The sequence below is a fragment of the Nicotiana sylvestris genome, chromosome 5 (genome assembly GCF_000393655.2).
Source record: "Nicotiana sylvestris chromosome 5, ASM39365v2, whole genome shotgun sequence".
NCBI lineage: Eukaryota > Viridiplantae > Streptophyta > Magnoliopsida > Solanales > Solanaceae > Nicotiana > Nicotiana sylvestris.
Window position 1 is genome coordinate 167,247,905 of NC_091061.1, and position 22,101 is coordinate 167,270,005.

Consider the following 22,101-nt stretch of genomic DNA (forward strand, 5'->3'; position numbering starts at 1 on the left):
AAAAGGAAAAGTAGCTGTCCTTTTCGGGTTAAGTTTCAAAATCTGATATTTTCACTTGCGTCAAAGTACAGACAAATACCTAATTCTGTACATATAATAATAATACTACATTAATTAAACAGACATATACAATTGTACGTTGCATCAACGGGCTGAAGGAAGATTCAGATTAGCTTATTCTTTTCTAGTTTGATCTGTAAGTTATATGACTTTACACTTTATTTTGATATATTCTGCTATCTATGGGAGTTTAGGGAAAGAGAGGATAATATTCTTGTGTTGTTTTTGTTTATTTGGGCTAATTGATAGAAAATTTGAGCTAAAAAATTGTTTTTTGCGAAGTGGATTTCTGTTATATTTTGTTGGATATTCGTTGATTGATTGATTAATTGAGGTGTACTGTTCACTTGTTTTTTGTGGTAATTTAGGTTTTCTCGAGGTCAAATAGAATCTTGGTTTTTTCTTTTTCTTCCTCTTTCAGTTTTACAGGCTATAGATTTGCATTGATAGAGGAAAAATCAAGAATGTAATCTAAAAAGGATCTAATTTAGAATCAGTGAACGGTACATTGCCCGTAGCATTGGTATTAGTCTCGTATCTTCGTATCCGCAAATTTCTTTTACTATATGTTGTTTCTTTCCCTTCAGTTACTCTATCATCTTATCTTGCTTGCTATTGTTACTGCTTGTTTTTTCTGTTTCTTTTTCATTTTTCTTTGAGACGAGGGTTTATCAAAAACAGTCTCTCTATTGTCGTTGGGTAGGGGTAAGGTCTGCATACACTCTACCCTCCCTGACCCCACTTTGTGGGGTTACATTGAGTTGTTGTTGGTTCTTTTGTACTTGTATTGTCTTTGTTTTTTTTAAAAACCTTGAATTTAAGGTGTAAACAAAGCAGAAACAACAACAACAACAACCACCCAGTATAATCCCACAAGTGGGGTCTGGGGAGGGTAGGATGTACACAACCTTATCCCTACCTTGGAAGTGCAGAGAGACTGCTTCCGATAGACTCTCGGGGCTAAAGAAGGTGAAAGAAACCCTGATAGCAAGACAAATAATTAGAAAACTAAATCGAAGATAGCAACAGAGAATAGGAAAGGGGTACTGATAGCAAGTAATAGCAAGATAATATATTTAGAAAACTAAATCCAAGGCAGCAAACGAGAATATGAACGAAGTACTGTTAGCAAACTATGGAATTACCGATAGCAAGTAATAACGGAACAAGACATGTGAATAGCAAACTAAGGAAAAAAAGGGTACCGTACTAGCACTAATAATATCGAACTAGAGAAGACAAAGGTAAACGCACGACTACCTACTAATCTTCTGTCCTAATCTTCAACCTCCACACCCTTCTATCTAGGGTCATGTCCTCGGTTAGCTCAAGCTGCGTCATGTCCCGCCTGATCACCTCTCCCCGAGACTTCTTTGGCCTACCTCTACCCCTCCTCTCACCTCTCAAGGCCAACCTCTCACATCTCCGGAGTGGGGCATCTGTGCTTCTCCTCTTAATATGTCCGAACCATCTCAACCTTCTCCTCTTAAAAAGATCTCTTTTTATGTTACTTTACTCTCAGCTAGTTTTCTTTCCAGAACAGTTCTAAGTGGATTCTTGCAAAAACTGGAATAGTAGAATTAGCTGTGCTGAATCGATGACCTTGTTATGTAACACCTGCAGTTTCTTCTCTCTGCATATTTAAGGAAATATTTCCAAATTTGACCGAATGGAGTATGAATTATGGATGTTAAAATGATGGTTACCTACTTTGTTCTGCAGGTTGTGCAAATAATAGTATTTTATCAACCTCAAATCAGCTTGTCAGTATTCGGTGGACATGATCTATGTTCAAGTAAGATACTTGTGGGAAAAAAATTAGGAACTATAATCCTTTTTCTCTCTTTTTACTTTTGGTTAGGAAATATTTACTTAATTGAGATTTCTATTAGACCATAAGTTGCATTGTATAAAAGTTATCTGTTATTGCTCGTTGTTGTGCCAAGAATACATAATATGTTCTTACAAGATAAGGAAAAAAATGCAACTGCATATGCAGCTTATGAATATCTAAAGATCTAAAGAAAAATAGAAATGTTAATAAATGGAAACAAGTCAAATTGCAATAGTAAAGTCAAATGCTACTCTGATCAAGTTTCAAGCTCCTGATGTTTTGAGACTGTAACTTATGTTCAAATTGAAAGAACCAAGACATATAAACATATATTGCTCTCGAGGTAGATAAAACAATTGTTTGGGCGTTGTTTATGCTTTGGTTAATTGAACCCTGTAATCCTTTGTCTGTCATGGTATAGCTGATGATTCTAAGGATGGTTTTCTTCTCTATGGTTTGGGGGGGGGGGGAGGGGTATTGTTTCAGTTTTCTTTTATATTTCTTTTCATTGACAAGTTGATTTCAATTCATTGTCCTTGTGGTTTCTCTCATCAGCGTTTTGGTATGTGGTTATCACAGTCTATTTTCACGTCTTATTCTCAATCTCCTCTTAGAAGTGCCTGTAATTCATATTACTTGGTCTATCTGCTAAACTGCCAAGAGAGAAACCCGTCTCAAGGTTACTAGCTGATATTGAAGGAGACAAAAGAGTGCAGCAAATAGAAAGTTGTAATGAAAATGACTTTGGGGGTTATTTATGTGGAAAGGAAACTTGAAGTGATCTGGCACGTCATGTCTATTTTCTGTAGCTTCTTTAAGTCTTCCGTGGTTTTATCTCATCACTTCCTTCTTTTAGGTGTACTTGTTCCTTAGATCAGTTGGATCTGTCAAAAGAATGTCAAGAGTGCATGTGTATTGTCTTTTCTGCTTTCTTTTTGCGGGATCATAGATCTTAAATTCTGGATCTTACTTACCAGTCCACTCCATTCTTTGATGCATTTTTTCTTCAGGATGTGTTATCTAGTTGCTACCCCAGTTAAATCTATCACTCAAAATTGCATATATTTTTAATTCCTGCTTTCTTTGCCTGAAAAAGATGTTGGATTGAGCAGAATAGAACTTAGCTGTCTTAAGTTAACGTGCTGATGGGAGAGTCTCATCTCTCTCCTTTCCATTGGTGGTAACCGACTAGTATGCTATATCGATGATGCCCATATTCGTTCATGGTGTCTTGAGCTGGTGAAAGATTAGTGATCTGCAAAACCGATAGTTGTAATGCTACGTGCTAGGGACAGGAAAGTGCATTTCATATTACCTCTGGTGTGCAGAAAGAGCCTGAGTTAGCATGACTTTTTATTGTAGAGAAGAAATATTTAGAGTTTCCTTTTTGGAACAATTATATATAGGGAAGCAGTTTGTCTCTGTTGCTGACCATTGAAGACTGGTGCGCCATAACTTTTCCTATTAGTACGTTTGAGATTTCTTCCATATCATAACTCCCCTAATCCCAGTCGGAAAGAACTTATGGCACTTCACAGCTTGTGATTCAAACCACTACGTTATCTTGTCAACTTACTCATAAAGATCAGGGATGTCCTATGAGTAATTTAAATTAGGTTGCCTTATGGATTGAAGTTAATATGGTTGCCTGATTGCTGTGTATTTGAACCGGCCATGTTTACTGTAACTCCGACCTATATTTATTTGCTCCGTTTACCAGAGAAATGAAAGGAAAAAAAATTACTTTTGCCCACAAAAGTTGGGTTAAATTTATTACATCAAATGGAACAAGCAAATTTTTTTTTTTTTTTTTTTGAGAAGGTAACATATTTGTATATTTATAACAAACTACACAAAGGGTGTGTAGTCCCCCATATTTACAAGGAACAAGCAAATTTACCATAGGCATTTGATACATTTAATACCTGCATGTATATATCTGCAAAATTATTTTTTCTGACCACCAACTTCAATTATTCTCATTCTTACATGTTAGAAAATTTTCCATTTCCAACTGCTGGATTATTCATTAAGAAGAAGCTCTCTCATTATTTTCTTGCCCCACCAGTGATGATGAACTGTTGGACTTCAAAAAAATGCATGAATTTTCCACAGTGGATGGCTTTGTAGAGATAACTGAATCCTTGACAGACATGATAAAGTTCATTGCAAACGAGCCTGCTGTGGGGCTTTTCTATATTCAACAGCACACCCAGAAAGCAGCGCCCAACCTTGTAAATCTCAAAAACAATATTGAGGAGAAATCCCGTGAAATGACTCTGCACACAGAAGACTTAGAGGATTCCATCATCGTGATTGGGTCAATGAAAGAGTGTGGCCTTCCGATTGCTAACGAGATGATTAAAGATCTCAAACATAGTCTAGCTGTCATTTCAAAGAAGCAACCAAAAAAAGGATTAATTAGCGGACCCCGTTCAAGTTTCCCAGTAGGTATTACTACCCCTTGGAGTCCTGCTACTTGGGGTCGCAATACAGGTACAGAAGACGATGATGAGAGGGCTGCTGGTTATCTTTCAACTGTTTTCAGGTCAGCAAAACAAAAGGCTAGTAATTTCAAGTGGCCTCAGTTAGAGTCTGGAGAATCTCGACCAGCCAAGAGCGAACCATCTTTATCGGACAGGGATGAGCCATCTATAACGCATACAAATGACACGCTATTAGCTGCAGATGCGAGCTCTTCTTCCTCACTTGGACAGGCCAATAGTGAAGACTTAAGCTTGTCAAGGCAAACTGCTGATGAGATACAACAAGGACAGGTAAACAAAAGCATGTCTCATGATCACCTGCTGTCTTTATCTGAAAACTTTGAAGAATTTAAAGCTGATAAAGAGGCGAAATTAGAAGAGTGGTTGGGAGAATAAGGAATTTGTGAAGTCCTTTAGCTTGATAAATCTATGACCTCAACGACACTATTCTTATGAACGAAACTTCTCTTGTATTATGATTCATATACTTTATACTAGATGAATAAATGTAGAGGCGTTTATAGCAGACAGGAAAAAGAAAAAAATACAGTCTTGAATTTATGACAATTCAAGTTGTGTTTGTACACTGAGGAATGTATTGTTTGCAAACTTAAACTGCTATTAGCTGATTCCCATGGTTGTGATCTACAAGTAGCTTATGCCATTTTTTAGGCCCTCCCCTATGAATTTAGTCTCTAAATATGGGGCATTGGCTCATTAATCAAAGTTCAAATGTAAGGTTGGGATGAATTAGTCTAGGTGCGTGCAAGCTGGCGGAGGCAGGACTTTTGCTAAGTGCTAAGGGGGTTCAAAAAGGAATAAGTTAAAAAATTTAAAGAGATTGTAGCTAGTGGGGGAATTGAACCAATGACCTCATAATAGTTTTGAACCCCTTTGACCACTAAGCCATGCTTTTGGGCTATGTGAAGAGGATTCAAAACATAATATATAGAGGCAAAAACCAGATTTTGCCTTGTATACACAGTGTAATTTTTCGGCTAAGGGGATTCGGGTGATCACCCTTGCGCCCCCTAAATCACCCCTTTCCGGCCTAGACACCACTGTTTTCAAGAAAAAAAGGATAAGTTGGGACCCAAAGATCTTGTCCTACATTACAAGCTTTACCATATCCATATCAGCTAGAGAAGCGAAATGGTCTCTATTAAACCACATGATATATATATGTATCTTCATATGTTATCCACTGCTATATTTTCTTGAAGTTGATGGAGCAATCCGAAATATGTCTTTGAAACGGTCAAGTTTCAAATAACCGAGGAAATTGTGGTAGAATTTTGTTTAGCGTTAACATATGGTGTGGGTGTGGGTATTATTTGCATTTGCACACTAACATTCGAGTCTGGGATGAAGGAACATTGTCGCCATGTCTTGATGATTTTGTTGCAGGTGAACAATATCGAACACTGCCTTAAAATGCATTGAAAGTCATTCGTGTATGAGGTATTCGTGTTAGTCCAAACTTTGAAATAGTTTTTGCAAGACTGAAAGATCGAGTAATTTTGAATCAAGACAGTGGTTGTGCATCTATGAATTTATTTATTTTTAATTGTTATAAGGAAAGCAGATCATACCTATCAAAAAAAATGAAGAAATGAAATAGACACAATGGAGAAATAGAAGTTGATAGTATAGTGGAAGATTTTTAAATTCCTTGGTTGATAAGACCAGCAAAGAAGATCCTCCATAGCGTGGTTGCATCTCTTGAGCCATTGATATACTTAGATTTTTGTTTTTACTTTTCCTCAGAAAGAAGTATGAAATCATACAGTAAATGAAGTGAATAGAACGGTATGACTTATACTGTATGAAGTGTAAGTTAGGTCTTTTGGTATCGTAACTGAAATTTTAGTTGAAATAATCTATTCTCGGGACACTTTCACATCAAAGAACACTGATGGTGGTTGATATTTGGCCAAAATGCTATACTTTTAGTATATTACTTACATTTTGTTGGTCTAGTTATTAATTGTACGATATTTGAGCTAAATTATGTTGTTTTATGTGTAGGAGCATCGGAAGAACGAGTCGAATAAAAATTACACGAAAAGAGGACGATAATGCAAGAAAAGAGCAAACAAATCACCAAGTACCCAAGTCGTGCTACAGGCCAAGCATGGCCAACTCTATAGCCCGTTTTACCGTGCTACAGGTCAAGTATAGCCAGCTCTATAGCCAGCTTGACCGCGCTACAGGCTAGGCGTAGCCAGCTCTGTATCCAGGTTGACCGCGCTATAAGCCTGGCCTCGCGAGGTCTATAGCCCGGTGATCAAAAGTTGCGGGTTAAGAGACTCCACCCGGATTTGGACTCAAGTACTTCAGCCCTAACATATAAATCTCCCTAAATGAGTGGGAAAAGGGTTGGACACTATTTTGGAGAAGAAAAAGGCTACAGAGCACTGTGGAGCAAGAATCAAACGAGTTTTCCCTCCGTTTATCTCTTTACTTTGTAGTTTAATGTCTCTGAACATCAGGATGATTGTTGATACATTTATGAGTAGCTAAACTCTCCAATCTGGGTTTGATGGAACCTATTGGAGGATGATTTTCTATTACGTTTAATATAAATTAGCCTTTGATTTTTCTCTACTTGTTCAACTATGTTTTCATTATGATTGATTGTAGAGCTCTCAATTGACTGTGCCTATTTAGTGTGTATTGCTTGAAAAAAGGTACACATCGAGGTAGTTGTTGAACAACATCACTCCTAACGTATATGAGGAATCACTACGAAAAGTTTAAAGGTGGGATTAGGAATAGTGAAACCTTGGTGTGATCATAGTGAGCGGTAAATTAATGTCAGCTAGCGTAGTTCGGAAGAATACGTCTAGTAAATTGTGGTAGTTATTCGGAAGAGAATTACGACACCAAAGTACTCACGATCGGTAGAGAATACTTAGGCGAATTTATAGAAAATGTAGCCGGGAGGATTCCTACAATAGGAAAAATCAGAACCCTAGACTTTTCCAAATCTTATAGACAACATTTGCTCTGTTAGTAATAAATTACTACATTTCAATTATTTTGCTCTTAGTTAGTAAACATTCAAATCGTTATTTAATATTTCTGAAGGTTGATTACTTGAATTCGTGCAAAACTAGTTTTTGTTTTTTTGAGAAAAAGCTACGGCTCAATAATATAAAAACATAAAAGAATTTATCCTACAAAAGGTTCTATCAAAACTCTAGATAACAAATTAACTATTCATAATAGTATGCATAACTACAATACTAGAATTCATAACCAATAATGGAAATAGGAAGAAGGAAGTGAAAAACTCATAGAAGAATTCTCCGCCTTGCTCCTAGTGTGTTCTTGCCTCCTTAGGTCGAATCTTCGGTCTCCTCCAAAGTTCTCCTTAGCCTCCTTAGGTCAAAATTATGTCCAAAGTCCTCAAAATACTGTTTTTCCATGTATATATACCAAGTAGGGTCGGGCCCAAACAATTATACCTTCTTCTACGCAAAAAATGATACTTTTTCAGGACAGGACGTGCGCGGCCGCGCACCTGGAAGTGTGCCCGCGCACTTTTCACACTTTCTGCCCCATATGCACGGTTAGTGTGCGACTGCGCATTTTCCGTGCAATGTTCACCCTCTTCTGTTGGGAATTTAAAAAAACGTAAAACATGAAAGTTGTAGCGCTTTGAATTAGCTTTCCAAAAGAATATTGTCGAGCCTAAACAGAGTTCTGAGCGAAAAGTTATATGTATTTTAGTAGACAGTGCGCAGTATGCCTGCTCGATTCTTCGTTCGTTCTTAACTATCATCCGTTGATCCCCGAACACGATACCGGCTTAATTCCTTAGGCTTTTACTCAGATTTCAAAGCTCCAAATCACTTGAATTCATTTCATAATATCTACATAGCTCGGAATCACTCCTACAAGGCATACAACACACAATTAGTGTCAAACACTAACGATTAAAGCTCAAACTCAATTAAAGCGCAGTAAATTAGAGTGTAATAAGCGACTAAAATACGTAATTATAGCCTATTATCAATACCCCACACTAAACCAATGCTCGTCCTCTAGCAATCAAACTATACTTTATATAGACACGACCTCTTTAAATAATTCTCCTAACTCATCACACCAAGATTATTTAAAATAGACTAAGCACAAAAGTGTAACATCTTCACCTCAACAGACTTACAAGTACCACACATTATTCACAACTCACCCACAAACTCCCTGATAGGCCAAATGCCGAAGTACTAGCAGCTCATGGGGTACTCAGACTTCTCACATGCCTGGTCCTTCGTGCGGGTACCTCACACTTAGTTCCACCTATCTGATTTGTTGTTGCATCCTTCCAATAGCTTTGCTTTCTATGCTCCTAGAAAATCAAAAATCGATACTACAAACATAATACAATTAAAAAAATAAAATAAAGTAGTAAAGCTGGGTTGCCTCCCAACAAGCGCTTGATTTAACGTCGCGGCACGGCATGAATCACTTTCTGCCTCCACTTTGAACTTATGAATTGGACCCCAAGTTTTGATTTTGCTCTATGATCATGCTCCTGGGGTGGTGGAACGAATCTGACTGGCCCAATAAAATAATGTAGTATTCTGCACTTCTTGGCCTTTAGATGAGATGTGTATTCCCGACTTTATGGCAAGAAGAATTCCAGAATGTAGGCATCTTGTTCATTATTCCTTGACTCCTCAAGTGACTCAGATGACTCTATTTCTATATCATCATCCAAACACAATGTGGAAAAATGCTTGGAGTGTGGACCAATACGCTCAACTACATGAACATTAGGATTGTCAACATCCTCAATACCAATGACACTAGAGTCAACTAAACATGTATCATCAATGTCCTTGGTTGACTCTAGTATCTCTTCTACAACATCGGTATCCTCAAAATCTAGTTCGGTTGCTTATTGGTGTTATACTCTGGCCTTCTCCACTAGAACCTCCTCGTATTTATTTTTAAACCTCCATTATAATGGCAATTTTTGCAGCCAATTCATGCTCTTCTCGGCTACTATCCACAGTGTAAGCTTGTTGCGTTTTACAAGGTTCAATTAGTTTATTCGCTTGAGCCTCCAAGTGGTGAATAGTTTCCTCTTGCCTTTGTATCTGCCGTGGTTTCTCATCATATTGTTCCACATGGCACTTTAACATATCTTTGATCTCCTTCAGGTCAGCTTCCCTAGGTTTTTTGTTCCTGTTATCCTCACAAGAAAAAGTAGAACCATCATAATAAGGGGTTAGGAGAGGACAAAACATATAATCACAACCATGAAATTGACCATCTTGACTACCACACATATCACACACATTTCACACATAAGATTGAGTTGGTGCACATAACTCGCTGTAGAGAATATTTTGATAATTTTGCCATGGGTGGTTTCCTCCACTATATACATAAGGCGGATCAAAAGTAGAATTACCAATATTAAAACTCTCATAATTCCAACATGCCATGTCTCTCAAGTCAAAAAAAAATTAAAAAATAATCAAATACTAAAAAAAAGAAGAAGTTCATGCTTGAAACCTAGCAATATGTACAACTAAAGCTACACCATTAGTTTTCCGGCAACGATGCCAGAATTTGATCACGCCCAACTATGCCTTATAAAAAGGACTAAGCGGTCGTTGCAAATATAATCTGGTTTACAAATTCAGAGTCAAATCCTACAGAGAACTAAGGCTTAGCTACAATTATTGACTATTACTAAGAAGGCAAGCTCAAACAATTCCTAACTTATAGATATTAAGATTCTTGTGTTTAACTAATTAACTAACAAATTAAAATAGTAAATTAATAACTAAAAATACTAAGGGTTAGAGACAAGATTAGGAGGTCTAGAGTTATGATTTCCCCTATTATCTGAATCCTTTCCGCTATATTTTTTATAAATTTGTCTAAGTCTTCTCTACCGACCATGAGTGCTCTGAGTGTTGTAATTCTCTCCCGAGTAACAACCACAATTTACTAGACATATTCTCCTGAATTACGATAGCTGGCATTAAGTACAGCTCACTCGGATCGCACCAAGATTTTGTTATCCCTAATCCCACCTTTAAATCCTCCGTATTGATCCATCATATACGTTAGGAGTGATGTTGTTCAACAACTACCTAAATATGCACTCTCTCCCGAGTAATACACACTAAATAGGCACAGTCGATTGAGAGCTCTTCAACCAACTACAATAATAATATAGTTGAATAAATAGAGAAAATACTACAGCAAATCTATATTAACGTAACAAGAAAATCATCCTCCAATAGATTCCATCAAAACCTTAAATAACAAATTAGTTATTCATAATAGTATGCATAACTACAATACTAAAATTCAAAACCAATAATGGAAATAGGAAGAAAGAAGTAAAAAACTCGTAGAAGAATTCTCCGCCTTGCTCCTAGTGTGTTCTTGCCTCCTAAGGTTCGAATCTCTGATCTCATCCAAAGTTCTCCTTAACCTCCTTAGGTCAAAATTATGTCCAAGGTGCTTAAAATACCGTTTTACCATGTATATATACCAAGTAGATCGGGCCCAAACAATTATATCTTCTCCTACGCAAAAAAAGACACTTTTCCCGGACAAAACGTGTGCGGTTGCGCACCTGGAAGTGTGCCCGCGCACTTGGCCGCGCACTTTTCACACTTTCTGCCCCATATGTGCGATCAGTGCACGGCCGCGAACTTGCACGCATTTTTCACCCTCTTCTATTGGGAATTTGAAAAAACGTAAAACATGAAAGTTGTAGCTCTTTGAATTAGCTTTCCAAATTTATATTGCGTAGCCCGAACGGAGTTATGAACAAAAAGTTATATGTAGTTTAGTAGACAGTGCGCAATATGCCTGCTCGATTCTTCGTTCGTTCTTAACTATCATCCGTTGATCCCTGAATACGATCCCGGCTTAATTCCTTGGGCTTTTACTTTGATTTCAAAGCTCCAAATCACTTGAATTTATTCCATAACATATACATAACTCGGAATCACTCCTACAAGGAATAAAACATACAATTAGTGCCAAAGACTAGCAATTAAAGCTCAAACTCAATTAAAGTGCAGTAAATTAGAGTGTAATAAGCGACTAAAATACGTAATTATATCCTATCATCAGTAAACATTCAAATCGTTATTTAATATCTCTAAAGGTTGATTACTTGAATTCGTGCAAAACTAGTTATTATATTTATTACGTTAATTTCACGTGGAATTCGACTCCGGACTTGTAAACCGGATTATATTTGCAACCTCCAGTAGACCTCTTAGGAGGCATAGTTACGCACGATCAATGGTAATCTCTTATCCATTTTTTTTCTTGGTTTATTGTATAGCTTATGCATGAGCTTTATCTGACTAGTCTCTAGGTACGTAGACTGGAATATCTTCGTGCAGATAAATTTATTATTGCTAGAATAAAATAATTTCTTGAGTAGTTCTTTATTGTCTAGATAAGAAACTCTGTTTATTTTGAACCTGATATAATAATTAAATTTCTAATTTGTTTGGGTTATAAAATAGAAATCCAAATATAAGAAAACTTAGACCGTCTTTCTTATTGCGTATAGCGTTATATTCTCTACAACGCATAATACCTTTAGCTTCACGATGGACACTTGCAAGTAATATTTTATTGAGAAATTTTCAACTATTATTTAGTTGCTATTAATAGTTACGGATCCACGATTTTGTGCAAGCGGGTTCAGTCGGAGAAGTCCATAACTAGCATAAGCGGTATAAGCCGTATAAGCGGGTTCAAAATTAATTTCTATACAAAATTTACTTTGCTTTAGCCATAATTTATACATATACACAATATTATTTTTTGACGAAGCGGTTTCAGTTGAACCCACTTTCACCACTTGGGTCCGCCCCTGGCTATTAACTTGTTACTTAATTACTTCCTATAGCTATGTTTTCACTTGTTAGAGTGTATTCGATGTATTCAAGCTACTGTATTCATGAATACGGTAGCAAAACTCGGCGGAAAACAAGAAAGTCTAGCTAAACATATACTGTATTCAAATGTATACGCGAGCTGTATTCGTGAATACAGTAACGGAAAGTTGCAAAAAAAAAAGGTCTTCAGCTGTTTAAAAACAGTAAGCGAATCAATTAATACGATAGACTCCTAATATAACTCAACAAACTCAATTATAACATGCAAAATTTGTATTTTCAGTTATAGAAAAGATTCTCGGCCGAAACCCCCCCAAAAACAGAGGAATCTTCAGAGATTCAATCCATCCTTTCTTTTTTTAGTAGTATCTTTACTAAAATATTTTTTAGTGGTATCTTTACAAATAGATTTATATATTGCAATTATATAATTACATTGAATACAATTAAATACATACAATACATTGAATACATGAAGCATAGTAGGTCATCTATAGTGCAAAAACATATGAATACATACTGCAGATACATTTGAATACATATATGCATCTGAACACATAAATTATATTAATTAAAAAATATATATGAATACATTCTACAATACATTGAATACATATATTCTTTTGAAGATTTCTCAAAATTATACTACCTCTGTGTCTGTTCTCTTTCCCCTCTTTCTCTCACATTTGTTCAGATCCGAAGAGATGGTATAATTTTGCTCTATAGAAGGTTTAGGTTAAAGATTGGCTGTGGAGGCAGCGATGGCAGTGGTAACGGTGATGAAGAAGAAGAGAGAAAAAATGGAGTTACAGATTTAAGTAAGGAGCGAGTGTACTCCGGCAAGTAACTTCGACTAATCGGTTCTTTTCCTTTTCATACGAACAATCATCATGTACGGACATTGACATTTGTTGTCGTATATTATTATACCTACAAACACGCTAACAGACACAGTAGTAATCTCTAGCTTGAGGTGTAAATACGTGGAATTGAAGTGAATTTGGACACACACATCCCAATTCCCACAATCTGCACGATCTCAGTAATTGTAGGAAAACAAAGCGTTATATAACTGACGGGATCCATATAACTGTTCTCTAAGATCCTCTTCAACTCTACATTTTCTTTTCCGATTAATCCTCTGCTACGCCAAGATTCTGCCTCCTTTACGGGTAACTTTCAGCCACAAAGAGACTTAGAGATTTATTGCACGTATCTTTTTATTTTTTGTTGAGATTAACATTATCAACAGTAATACTAGCATGTTTTTGTCTTGACGTTGTGGAAGTGTGTCTTATCTTAAATCAAAACTTAAAAGAATCTCATAATTTAAGTATGTGTTTGAACCCCACAATCGTTTAACCAAAACCTAAAATCGCTAAATCCAAGGGCGAGAAGAAATCAATAAGGGAGAGAGTTTTACCTAGTGTGATAAAGATTTGAAGGTATAAAGTTTCATGCTTACGTCATGTATCTCTGTATAAAATTCTTTTTTTTTTTCATTTTTTCCATAGCAAGCCTTATATTGGGTTTCCCCCTTTTTGGGATTCAGTTGTCGGAGCCGGAGCAACAATCTATTGGATCACAGGAACTCCACAGAACATTTTTTTCTCTTTATTCTGGTATGGCCAAAATTAGAATTGCATCACAAATCAGTATTTGAATTGTAATTATCTTCTTTCTATCAATAAGGAATAGATTTTTTGAGAGATTAAAGAAAATATTTTGAAAGTTGTAATCTCATCAATTCTCAAAAGTTCTGTGCCCATCTGCCTCTGTTTCCATCTATTGTTCGTTGCTACTGTTGCTATTGATGATGCATAATATGGTCTGTCTAGATTTTTTTCAGTTTTTCTTTGCGTAATATGCGTTTAAATGCAAAATTTCAACTTCAAGACTCATATTATTTTTTTGGAATAATGTGATAACTTCAAATCAATATACAATTTAAAGGTTGTCATGTCGTATAGTCATATTTTATAGTAATTTGCAAGTTGTGAAATCCTCAAGTGCAGAAAAATGGGGTGCTACATTTACCCCAGTAGGACGTGCTTGCGCAAAACAAGCAGGCGGAAAAAAGGTGCCTATATCAATGAGGAATAATCTGTGGAATCCACTAATCATGAGAGCTATTGCTCAAGTTTTTTATCATAAATATATGTGCCTAAATTAAGTTTTTGCATTTGATTCAGAGGAAAAATTTACCAATCAAAGGGTTTAATTGTTGAGTTTGAAATAGCCTATTTTGCCATGTAGCCTATTTATGGTCTTACGTTGTTGTTATGATAAAGCAACGATCTTATTTTTAATAGTCTACATGTTGAAGCAAATGAGTTCCTGTTGCAGATACATATAATATTGTACAACCAATTGTCATCCGCGACTTTCATATTCTGTAGCCTCAATGTTACAACAAAGTTATGTCAAAATTAGGTAGGTAAGTATATCAACAAGCTCATTATGGGGATTGTCCAGAATTAGATTTCCAGCAACAGTACAAGACTTTCTTAATTGTAAAAATATTGTACATCTCTCACTGATATTTACTTCTTTTGTTATCTACTTCAGAATATGAGGCGGCAGTCAAATGAAACTAGGGAAACAATAGTAATACTTACTGTACCACAACTAGAGGCTATAGTGAGGTTGAGGTGTTGCTTTGCTTTTGGATTGAGACCCTTTTATGGGGAATGTAAGAATATCCTTTTTTTGATTATCTATGTTGATTTTATTTTGAATTTGAGACAAATTTTATAGTCGTATCTTTACATAAGTGCATAAGATAGAAGTTCCTTTTAATGTATTTGCCTTGAAGTTTTTGTGTTCAAGTAATCCAATACATCGTTGTCTTTTGCTAATAAATAGAGAGCTTTTTATTGCCTTATAGTTGGGTAACATTGTTTTTTTGCCTTTGTTGATACCTGGTTTTACAGCATGACATACCCTTATTAGCATTTCTTTTATTAGATACTAAATTTAGCAGCACACGCTAGGGTGACCAATATTAAAGAGGAAAGAGGAACAAATATTTTACCCATCAATTCATCTAATAGTTTGCAATATACATCTGTTTCTACAGGTAGCAATAACTTACCTTAAGTATGCAACATGGAACTTTGTTCCTCGACTGTAAAGGAATAAGTAGCTTCTAATGATGGTGTTTTCGATTGGAACAATATGATGGTTGCTATATCAGTAATTGACACATAATCTTGATGAGAATTAATGTTCTTACTGTAGATTTTGCTAACAAGGATTAGGTATTTCTAGGATTTTTGTTATCGATATGATTCTTCATTTGTATCATCGACCAACATGATTGATTTGCTCATGTGCTCATATACTTCTGATCCAAAGTACAAAACAACTGAAGGTGATGCCTTAATTATTGTGATTATACATATTTTTAACTGTTTTTTGTTTTTGCTGATCACAACTTGAGATAATTTTTTTTTGTATTCTCAGGTGGACTAATGCTTTTAAAGCCAAGTAATGGTGTAGCATTACCCCAGTATGATGTAGCATCTCTTGATAATTGATGGTCCCTATCAATAATTTTATAGAGAAAACCCGATTAAATTCATCTATTTGTTTTTTTGGTTTAATTCCTCTGATTGTGGTTGCTAAATGTAGTCTGCAATTTATTTTTGTTTCTAATATCCCCCCCCCCCCTCTTTTTTCCTTTGAAATGATCCGTGCATCGCGGGTAAGTATACTAGTTTTGCTATAAAACCTAAAAAGTAGCTATAGAAAATAATATTTTAAAAGGATATTTATTTATAATAAATAAAGTATAAAGCTTTGCTATAGGAGGTGAAATTTCCTATTTTATTTGTAATGGTATGATTTACTTCAAGTTAACAAATATTAACAATGTGTTACAATACCCTACCTTGGTTCTTTTTGTAAGAAAAACTTTATCCACATATATGAAGGTTTAATTTTTAATTCAAAGTCTTAAATATTAGGTAAAGTTCTACTACCAAAAAGTTGAGAAATTGGAATAAAAATAAAAATTTGGAAGGAGAACTGCATTGCTATTGTCACCATTCAAGAAATTAATGAAGTTTTTTCTATTAATTGAAAAAGTCAGATAATTAACACAAGACACTAATGTAGTTTTCTCAAATTATAGCTAAAGCACCTAGGTGAAAAATATAAATATAATAAAAAATATTACTTAGAGTCGGGCATAGGCTATGCGATAGACGTTCTGTATGATATAAGAGAAAATGTGAATTGTTCAAAGTTAATCGAAATATTGGAGGGAAATGATTTTCACCCTATCTTTTACGTAAAGTTGGACGGGAAATGGTTACTCTATTCTTTAACCAAATCACTTATTTTATCTTAAAACTAAGAACCAACCTAGGCGGGAGGGGCGACGGGGGGTAGCATTTTTTTTCTTTTGTTTACTTTTTGTGTGTGTGTTTTTAGGTAGTAAAATTTCTCATGTTTTATAAAATTTTCAATATATTCAGTCAAAATTTATATATTTTTACTAATTTTGTTGTCAATATTTTTAATTACTTTAGGCTTCCGATAGAAAATGTTCAATCGACTCTGCCATTACTTGTGGTCAACACCTTGCGCAACTCTAAAGAAAGTGTTTACTTAGATTTCTTTTACTTAACTTGGTCGAGTTTTGCAACTCTTTTTCTCAATGCATTCTATAAAGTTTTCTTTTTCATTTTCAAACTAATAAACTCCATTAAGACTCTTATGTGATGACTCTTCCAGATGAGAGTTACATTTCTTGCGGATAAACTCTTCTAGTACTTCAAAAGTCATCGACTCCACGTCCACCAACATCAGTTGCCTTTACCACTATCGGCATTTGATGTTCTCTCAATAGCTTCAATAGTTGTCTGCTACTACAACATGTTGTGTACTAACTAGCTGAATTTCCACCGGGAGGCGGAGCACATGTATTCGTGCTATCATCATATGTACTCTGGGCATAAATAGGGCCATTAATATTGCTTGCTGTCTTTTCTCCAGCATCCAAAAAGGGAGGGGTAGAATTACCAATATTACTCTCTAACTTATCACCAATGCCTGCATTCGGAAGCAGATATAGGTAACTACTACCCACTGAATTTGACCCCGTGTTGTCATTTACACCAATATTCAAACTTGGAGAAGCTATAAATTCAATAGTGCAAACTGGTTTAGATTCCAAAGTAACATTTGTTGGAGGGATCGAGGTAGAGCTGTTGCCAACTGCTTTAATCCTGCTGCTCTCTGCAGTGGAAGAAGTGGTTCTATTGCCTATCCCTACTATTTTAGCCTTTCTGAAACAATTCAAAAACAGGATCCAGAAAAAGTTGAGATTCACTGCCAACAAGAAAAGAAAAGAACAAACTAGAGAGATAAATAGAGGAAGGAGAAAAGGAAAGGGTGGGTGCTCATACCGAACTATTTTCTGCCTGAGAGTGGTGGCTTTTGACTTCATGACACCTGTTTAAGGAAAATTGTTACGCTTAAATTGATATGTGCTACGGCTTCAATACAAGAAACAATAAAGCTACTTGCTCTTTCCTCTGTATTGAGAGTGTGTGTGTGTGTGAGAGAGAGAGAGAGAGATGATTTCACCAGATTTAAGTGTAAGACACCTGGACCCAGGTTTGCGCCTGCCTCTCTCAGCCTTAATTGAGGCAATTATAGAATCAACCAATGGACCCAAACCTTTTCTACCAACCAGTTTCACCCCAAGCTTCTCAGAAAGGAAATTCAGCCTCATCTGATCACCACCTCTGACCTCTCTAAGCTCAAGGGCTTGTTGCTTGGATAACAAGGCATAAACGTGAAGCTCGTGCTGGTTATTGAAGTGGGACTGAAGCTGCTGAAAGAGTAACTTGTTAGAAAGATGTCGATTAGGCCTTATCCCATCATGACTCCTCGTTTGGGTTCCACTGAAAGTCACCCTCAAAATTGCCGGTGACTCGAGATCAGAACTCTTTCTAGCGAAAATTATAGAAAAGCTACCAAATTCCAAGTCTGGCTCCCTAAATAAATCCGCCAGAACAGAAGCATAAGAATAAGCATTCCTTGATGGCTTTTTCTCAACCTTCAAACTCATGGTTCTGAGCTTAGCATGGTGGGCCATATTCGCAGCTTCTCTAAGCCCACTAAGAAAAGCTCCGTGCATAGTGGCTGGATAGCGCCTATTAGTGGCCTCGCCAGCAAAGAAAAGTCTGCCATCGCCCACACTTTCTGCTAAAATATCATAGTCATCTCCTGATGCCCCTACTGCAACATTAGAGTAAGAACCCAAGCTGAAAGGATCACTTCCCCATCTTGTACAGACAGTTTGGATCGGCTCCGGCACTTCAATACCTTGCGGTTCATATATACCTGATAGCAATTTTCAAAGTTATCATTAATACATCAGAAACGAGAACCTTAACAGCAAGCTCCATGTATCAAGAATGCCTTTTGAAAAGTAACATTATCTCCAACAAGCTTTACTATGTCTATCTCTTCCTAACCAAAACAACCAAGAGAAAATAACATTATCTCCTAAAATTTTCTTATTCTTTCTGCCCTGAAATTATTGTTCTTTTCTTCTTGTTACTATGCCGCATTATATCCTTATAACAGAATGAGAAATTTAATTTCAAGATTATGGAAAAAAATTGCAACAAAAAATGCATTTTACCTTTTAGAATTTGAAGAACTTTTGTCACTGCGTTGGTCGGAGGCATGGTCTCAAACTTGTGTGCAGCTTCTCCAGCAACTAGAGCTAACAATAAGGGACCGCCAGCAACAGTTGCATAGCTATAGAACAGAAAGAATTCACCCCTGCTACTAGAATTATCAGTAAGATGCCCAAAGGTATCGAGATCAGTGCCCCAGAACACATATGGGAAAAGCATTGCAACCTTATTTAACAATCCAAATCCCAATCTTTTTATTCCATCAAGCTTCTGCTGAGGCAACTCTGGAATGAACTTAATAGAACCACCTTTCAGAACTCCAAGGGGAACAGTGCACAGTGCCATATCTCCCTCAAATACTTGTCCCCCAGCGACAACCTGTACTCCATCGCTGCCATAACGAATGGTATGCCCAATTTTTTCATAAAGAATAGGTACATTTTCGGCCAATGCCTGAATTAGTCTTCCATTTCCTCCGGGCAGGAAGCAGTGATCCCCTCCCATGTCAAAGGGGTCATCTTGGTCCCAAAATGCTAAAGAAAGCTTAGAAATCAGACCTGCATTTGCATATTCCAGATTAGCAAGATGCCAATTAAATAAACCCATCTCCTCTTCATTCACTCCATCATCATAATCCTGACGGAATGTCTCCAATGCTGCTCCAAGAGAAACATCCTGAGAAACTTCTCCCATTAACTGCCTGAGCTTGCTTGCCTTCTCCAAGAGTAGGTTATAAGCAGCCTCCACCTTCTGATCCAAATCAGGATCAACTGGCTTCCCATCCACACGATAAAGTGGACATTTGTCTCTAACCTTATGAAGCGTGTAAGATAGCTGTCGTGCCAAGAGACCTAATGGATTCCCTAGCGTCCCCGTCAACACACTACCTCCTAAATCAGCAGCAGCCACCTTATTCCCGCCTTCCATCTTTTTCGTATACACCCTTCCACCGGCACGCTTTCTTCCCTCCAGAACCGTAACCTTAAACCCAAACAACATCAACTGCCTCGCTGCAGCCAACCCCGCAAGTCCCGCCCCAATAATAATCACGCTACCCTTACTCGGCTCAGCCGGAATCCTATCCTTCACAACCGGTGCAACTCCAAAATTAATATACCCACGCGACACCACATAATTATAAGCAGAATCCAACAGACCACTACAATGCTTAGGTATAACATCGATGAACATCTCTTTTGTTATCCAAGTGGACACATTTTCCCGCCATTTGGAAATTATATGGTTCCTAATAAGAATATAATTAACCTGTTCAATACCACCCACTGCAGAAACAACCCCAGCTTCAATTTCCTCATCAGTCAAAGAATCAGCTGGAAAACCAGCCGTTAAAGCGATTAACGCCTCAGTCGTTGCCTCTTTATTAATTACAATAATCTCATCCAAAGTATCATTAGCAGTAATCGTTCTAACAGCATTTAAATTACCCACAAAATTCGAATTTATTAAGTTGTTTGAGGAATTGGGAAAATTGTGATATACCTGATTCAAAGGCAAATTTCGGGGCCTACCTCGTCTCCTTTTCCTCGGGATAGAGAGAGAAAGAAGCTCGTCTGAAATTGAATTAGAATTAGGGTTAGGGTTTGAAATTGGAGTGAAATTGGGAGTAGAATTAGGGTTTAAATTGGGCAAATGAATGGTGAATTGAAGAGGATTGTTACTAGTAATATACGGTACAGATTGAGGAGAATTATCATTTGAAGAATCCATGGCTGTTACTGTATTTTTGCAACAGTTACAGTACTGGGAAAGAGAAGAGAGACGATGAAGAAAATATATTCGGGTTTGAGCGGGTGATCCAATATCAAATGGTTTAAAAACCAATTCATAGGAAAGCAAAAAATCATACGTTGGATATGTGACAAGTATATAATAAAGTTGAATGAGATATGTATATGGCATTACGGTAAAAATGGGTTTTGATTGTACTTTCATTGATTAGATGAAGCAATATATAATAATTTTATCTTTCTTGTTCAGCATAAAAGGATTTTCAGCTTTGTTAAATCATTTTAAAATGGTTAAAAATTTATATAGATTAAGATTAGCACGAAAAACTCGAGATGTAACTCATTTGTTGTTTACCAATGATTCTGTGATTTTTAGTTTGGTTGACATGGAGAGTGCTACAAGTGATTCTGGAATCTATGCAAGATGTTGACACCGATATTATAAGATCATTCTTCGTACTTCTTCATGACTTTGATGGTTTGCGCGCAGGAGGATCATCAAAGGTTTGGAGAAAGAGATAGATTCCTGACTAGAGTAGGGTGTACAGTGCTAGGGTTACAAATTGAATTTGGAAATCTACGCATGATGTTGACACGGAGAGTGCTAGGGGTATAAAAGGATTATGGAAATCTATGCAAGATGTTTGATATCGATACCAAAAGATCGGTCTTCATCACTTCTTCTTGACTTTGATGGTTTGCGCACAGAAGGATCATCGAAGGTTGGAGAAAAAGATAGAGCTGACTAGAGCAAGGGTAGAGTGGTTGTGTATATCGGTAACTGTTGGCGTTAAAATCGAAAATGAATTTAATGCAAATTGATAAAATCCAAGAAATGATCAAAATAGAACTGATTTTCGAATTTGATTATATAAAATAATTCAATCAATCAATTCAAATTAATGTGTTGAATTATGTGTTCATCGAATTGAATATTCACCCTTCCCGCATTTAAAGACAAACTAATGTTCAAGACTTTCTGCTTTCATGAAAATCTATTCTTCTTTGATCGTTGGAGATATAGATAAATGTCTAATCCTGATAAACCTAATTTTACGTTATAATACTCTAGAAGATCAAAAGATTATATTTGATCGATTTTAGGATAAATGAGCATCTATTATCAGGGAATCTATTTAGGATTATTTATTATTATAGGTTAGTTAAGGAAAACTGTATGTATGTGTGTGCAGGCGCGTCTTTCCTGCTTCTTTCTTATTCCAATTATATTATTATTTCAAAAATAGATTTTTTAAAGAAAATAAAAATATAAAAAAATATAGAAAAATTAGCAAGAAGAGGAACACAAAAGTTGGCTATAATTTTATACATTGTTTTCATTACAAAATACTAAATTTTTATCGATGCCATTTAAATTGAAAGAATTAAAACAATAATTCTGAATTCTCTACGATG

At 36.2% G+C, this 22,101-nt stretch overlaps 2 protein-coding genes across 3 annotated transcripts; one reads left to right on the plus strand and one right to left on the minus strand.

Moving 5' to 3' along the window:
* Nucleotides 1–59: 59 nt before the first annotated feature.
* LOC104235704 (uncharacterized) lies at nt 60–5,031 on the plus strand. 2 transcript variants are annotated; one of them, XM_009789515.2, is made up of 3 exons: nt 94–196; nt 1,783–1,855; nt 3,963–5,031. In XM_009789515.2, exons 2-3 carry the CDS (start codon nt 1,848–1,850, stop codon nt 4,774–4,776), a joined length of 822 nt encoding a protein of 273 aa, XP_009787817.1. In that variant the 5' UTR covers nt 94–196; nt 1,783–1,847; the 3' UTR covers nt 4,777–5,031. The 2 variants fall into 2 exon arrangements, with proteins under 2 accessions (XP_009787818.1, XP_009787817.1); XM_009789516.2 differs by lacking the exon at nt 1,783–1,855 and having other exon boundaries at nt 60–196.
* Nucleotides 5,032–16,876: 11,845 nt separating this feature from the next.
* LOC104235706 (protein FLOWERING LOCUS D) lies at nt 16,877–20,811 on the minus strand. Its single transcript, XM_009789517.2, has 4 exons — nt 18,940–20,811; nt 17,874–18,635; nt 17,693–17,738; nt 16,877–17,572 (listed from the first exon to the last, which is right to left on the minus strand). Exons 1-4 carry the CDS (start codon nt 20,663–20,665, stop codon nt 17,170–17,172), a joined length of 2,937 nt encoding a protein of 978 aa, XP_009787819.2. The 5' UTR covers nt 20,666–20,811; the 3' UTR covers nt 16,877–17,169.
* Between the last annotated feature and the right edge of the window lie 1,290 nt (nt 20,812–22,101).

Coding starts and splice junctions, on each gene's coding strand:
- LOC104235706 (XM_009789517.2), bottom strand. CDS start 20,665: ATGGATTCTTCAAATGATAATTCTCCTCAATCTGTACCGTATATTACT. Junction 17,739..17,873: donor GTGTCTTACACTTAAATCTG/GTGAAATCATCT, acceptor TTCCTTAAACAG/GTGTCATGAAGTCAAAAGCC. Junction 17,573..17,692: donor CTCAGGCAGAAAATAGTTCG/GTATGAGCACCC, acceptor GAATTGTTTCAG/AAAGGCTAAAATAGTAGGGA.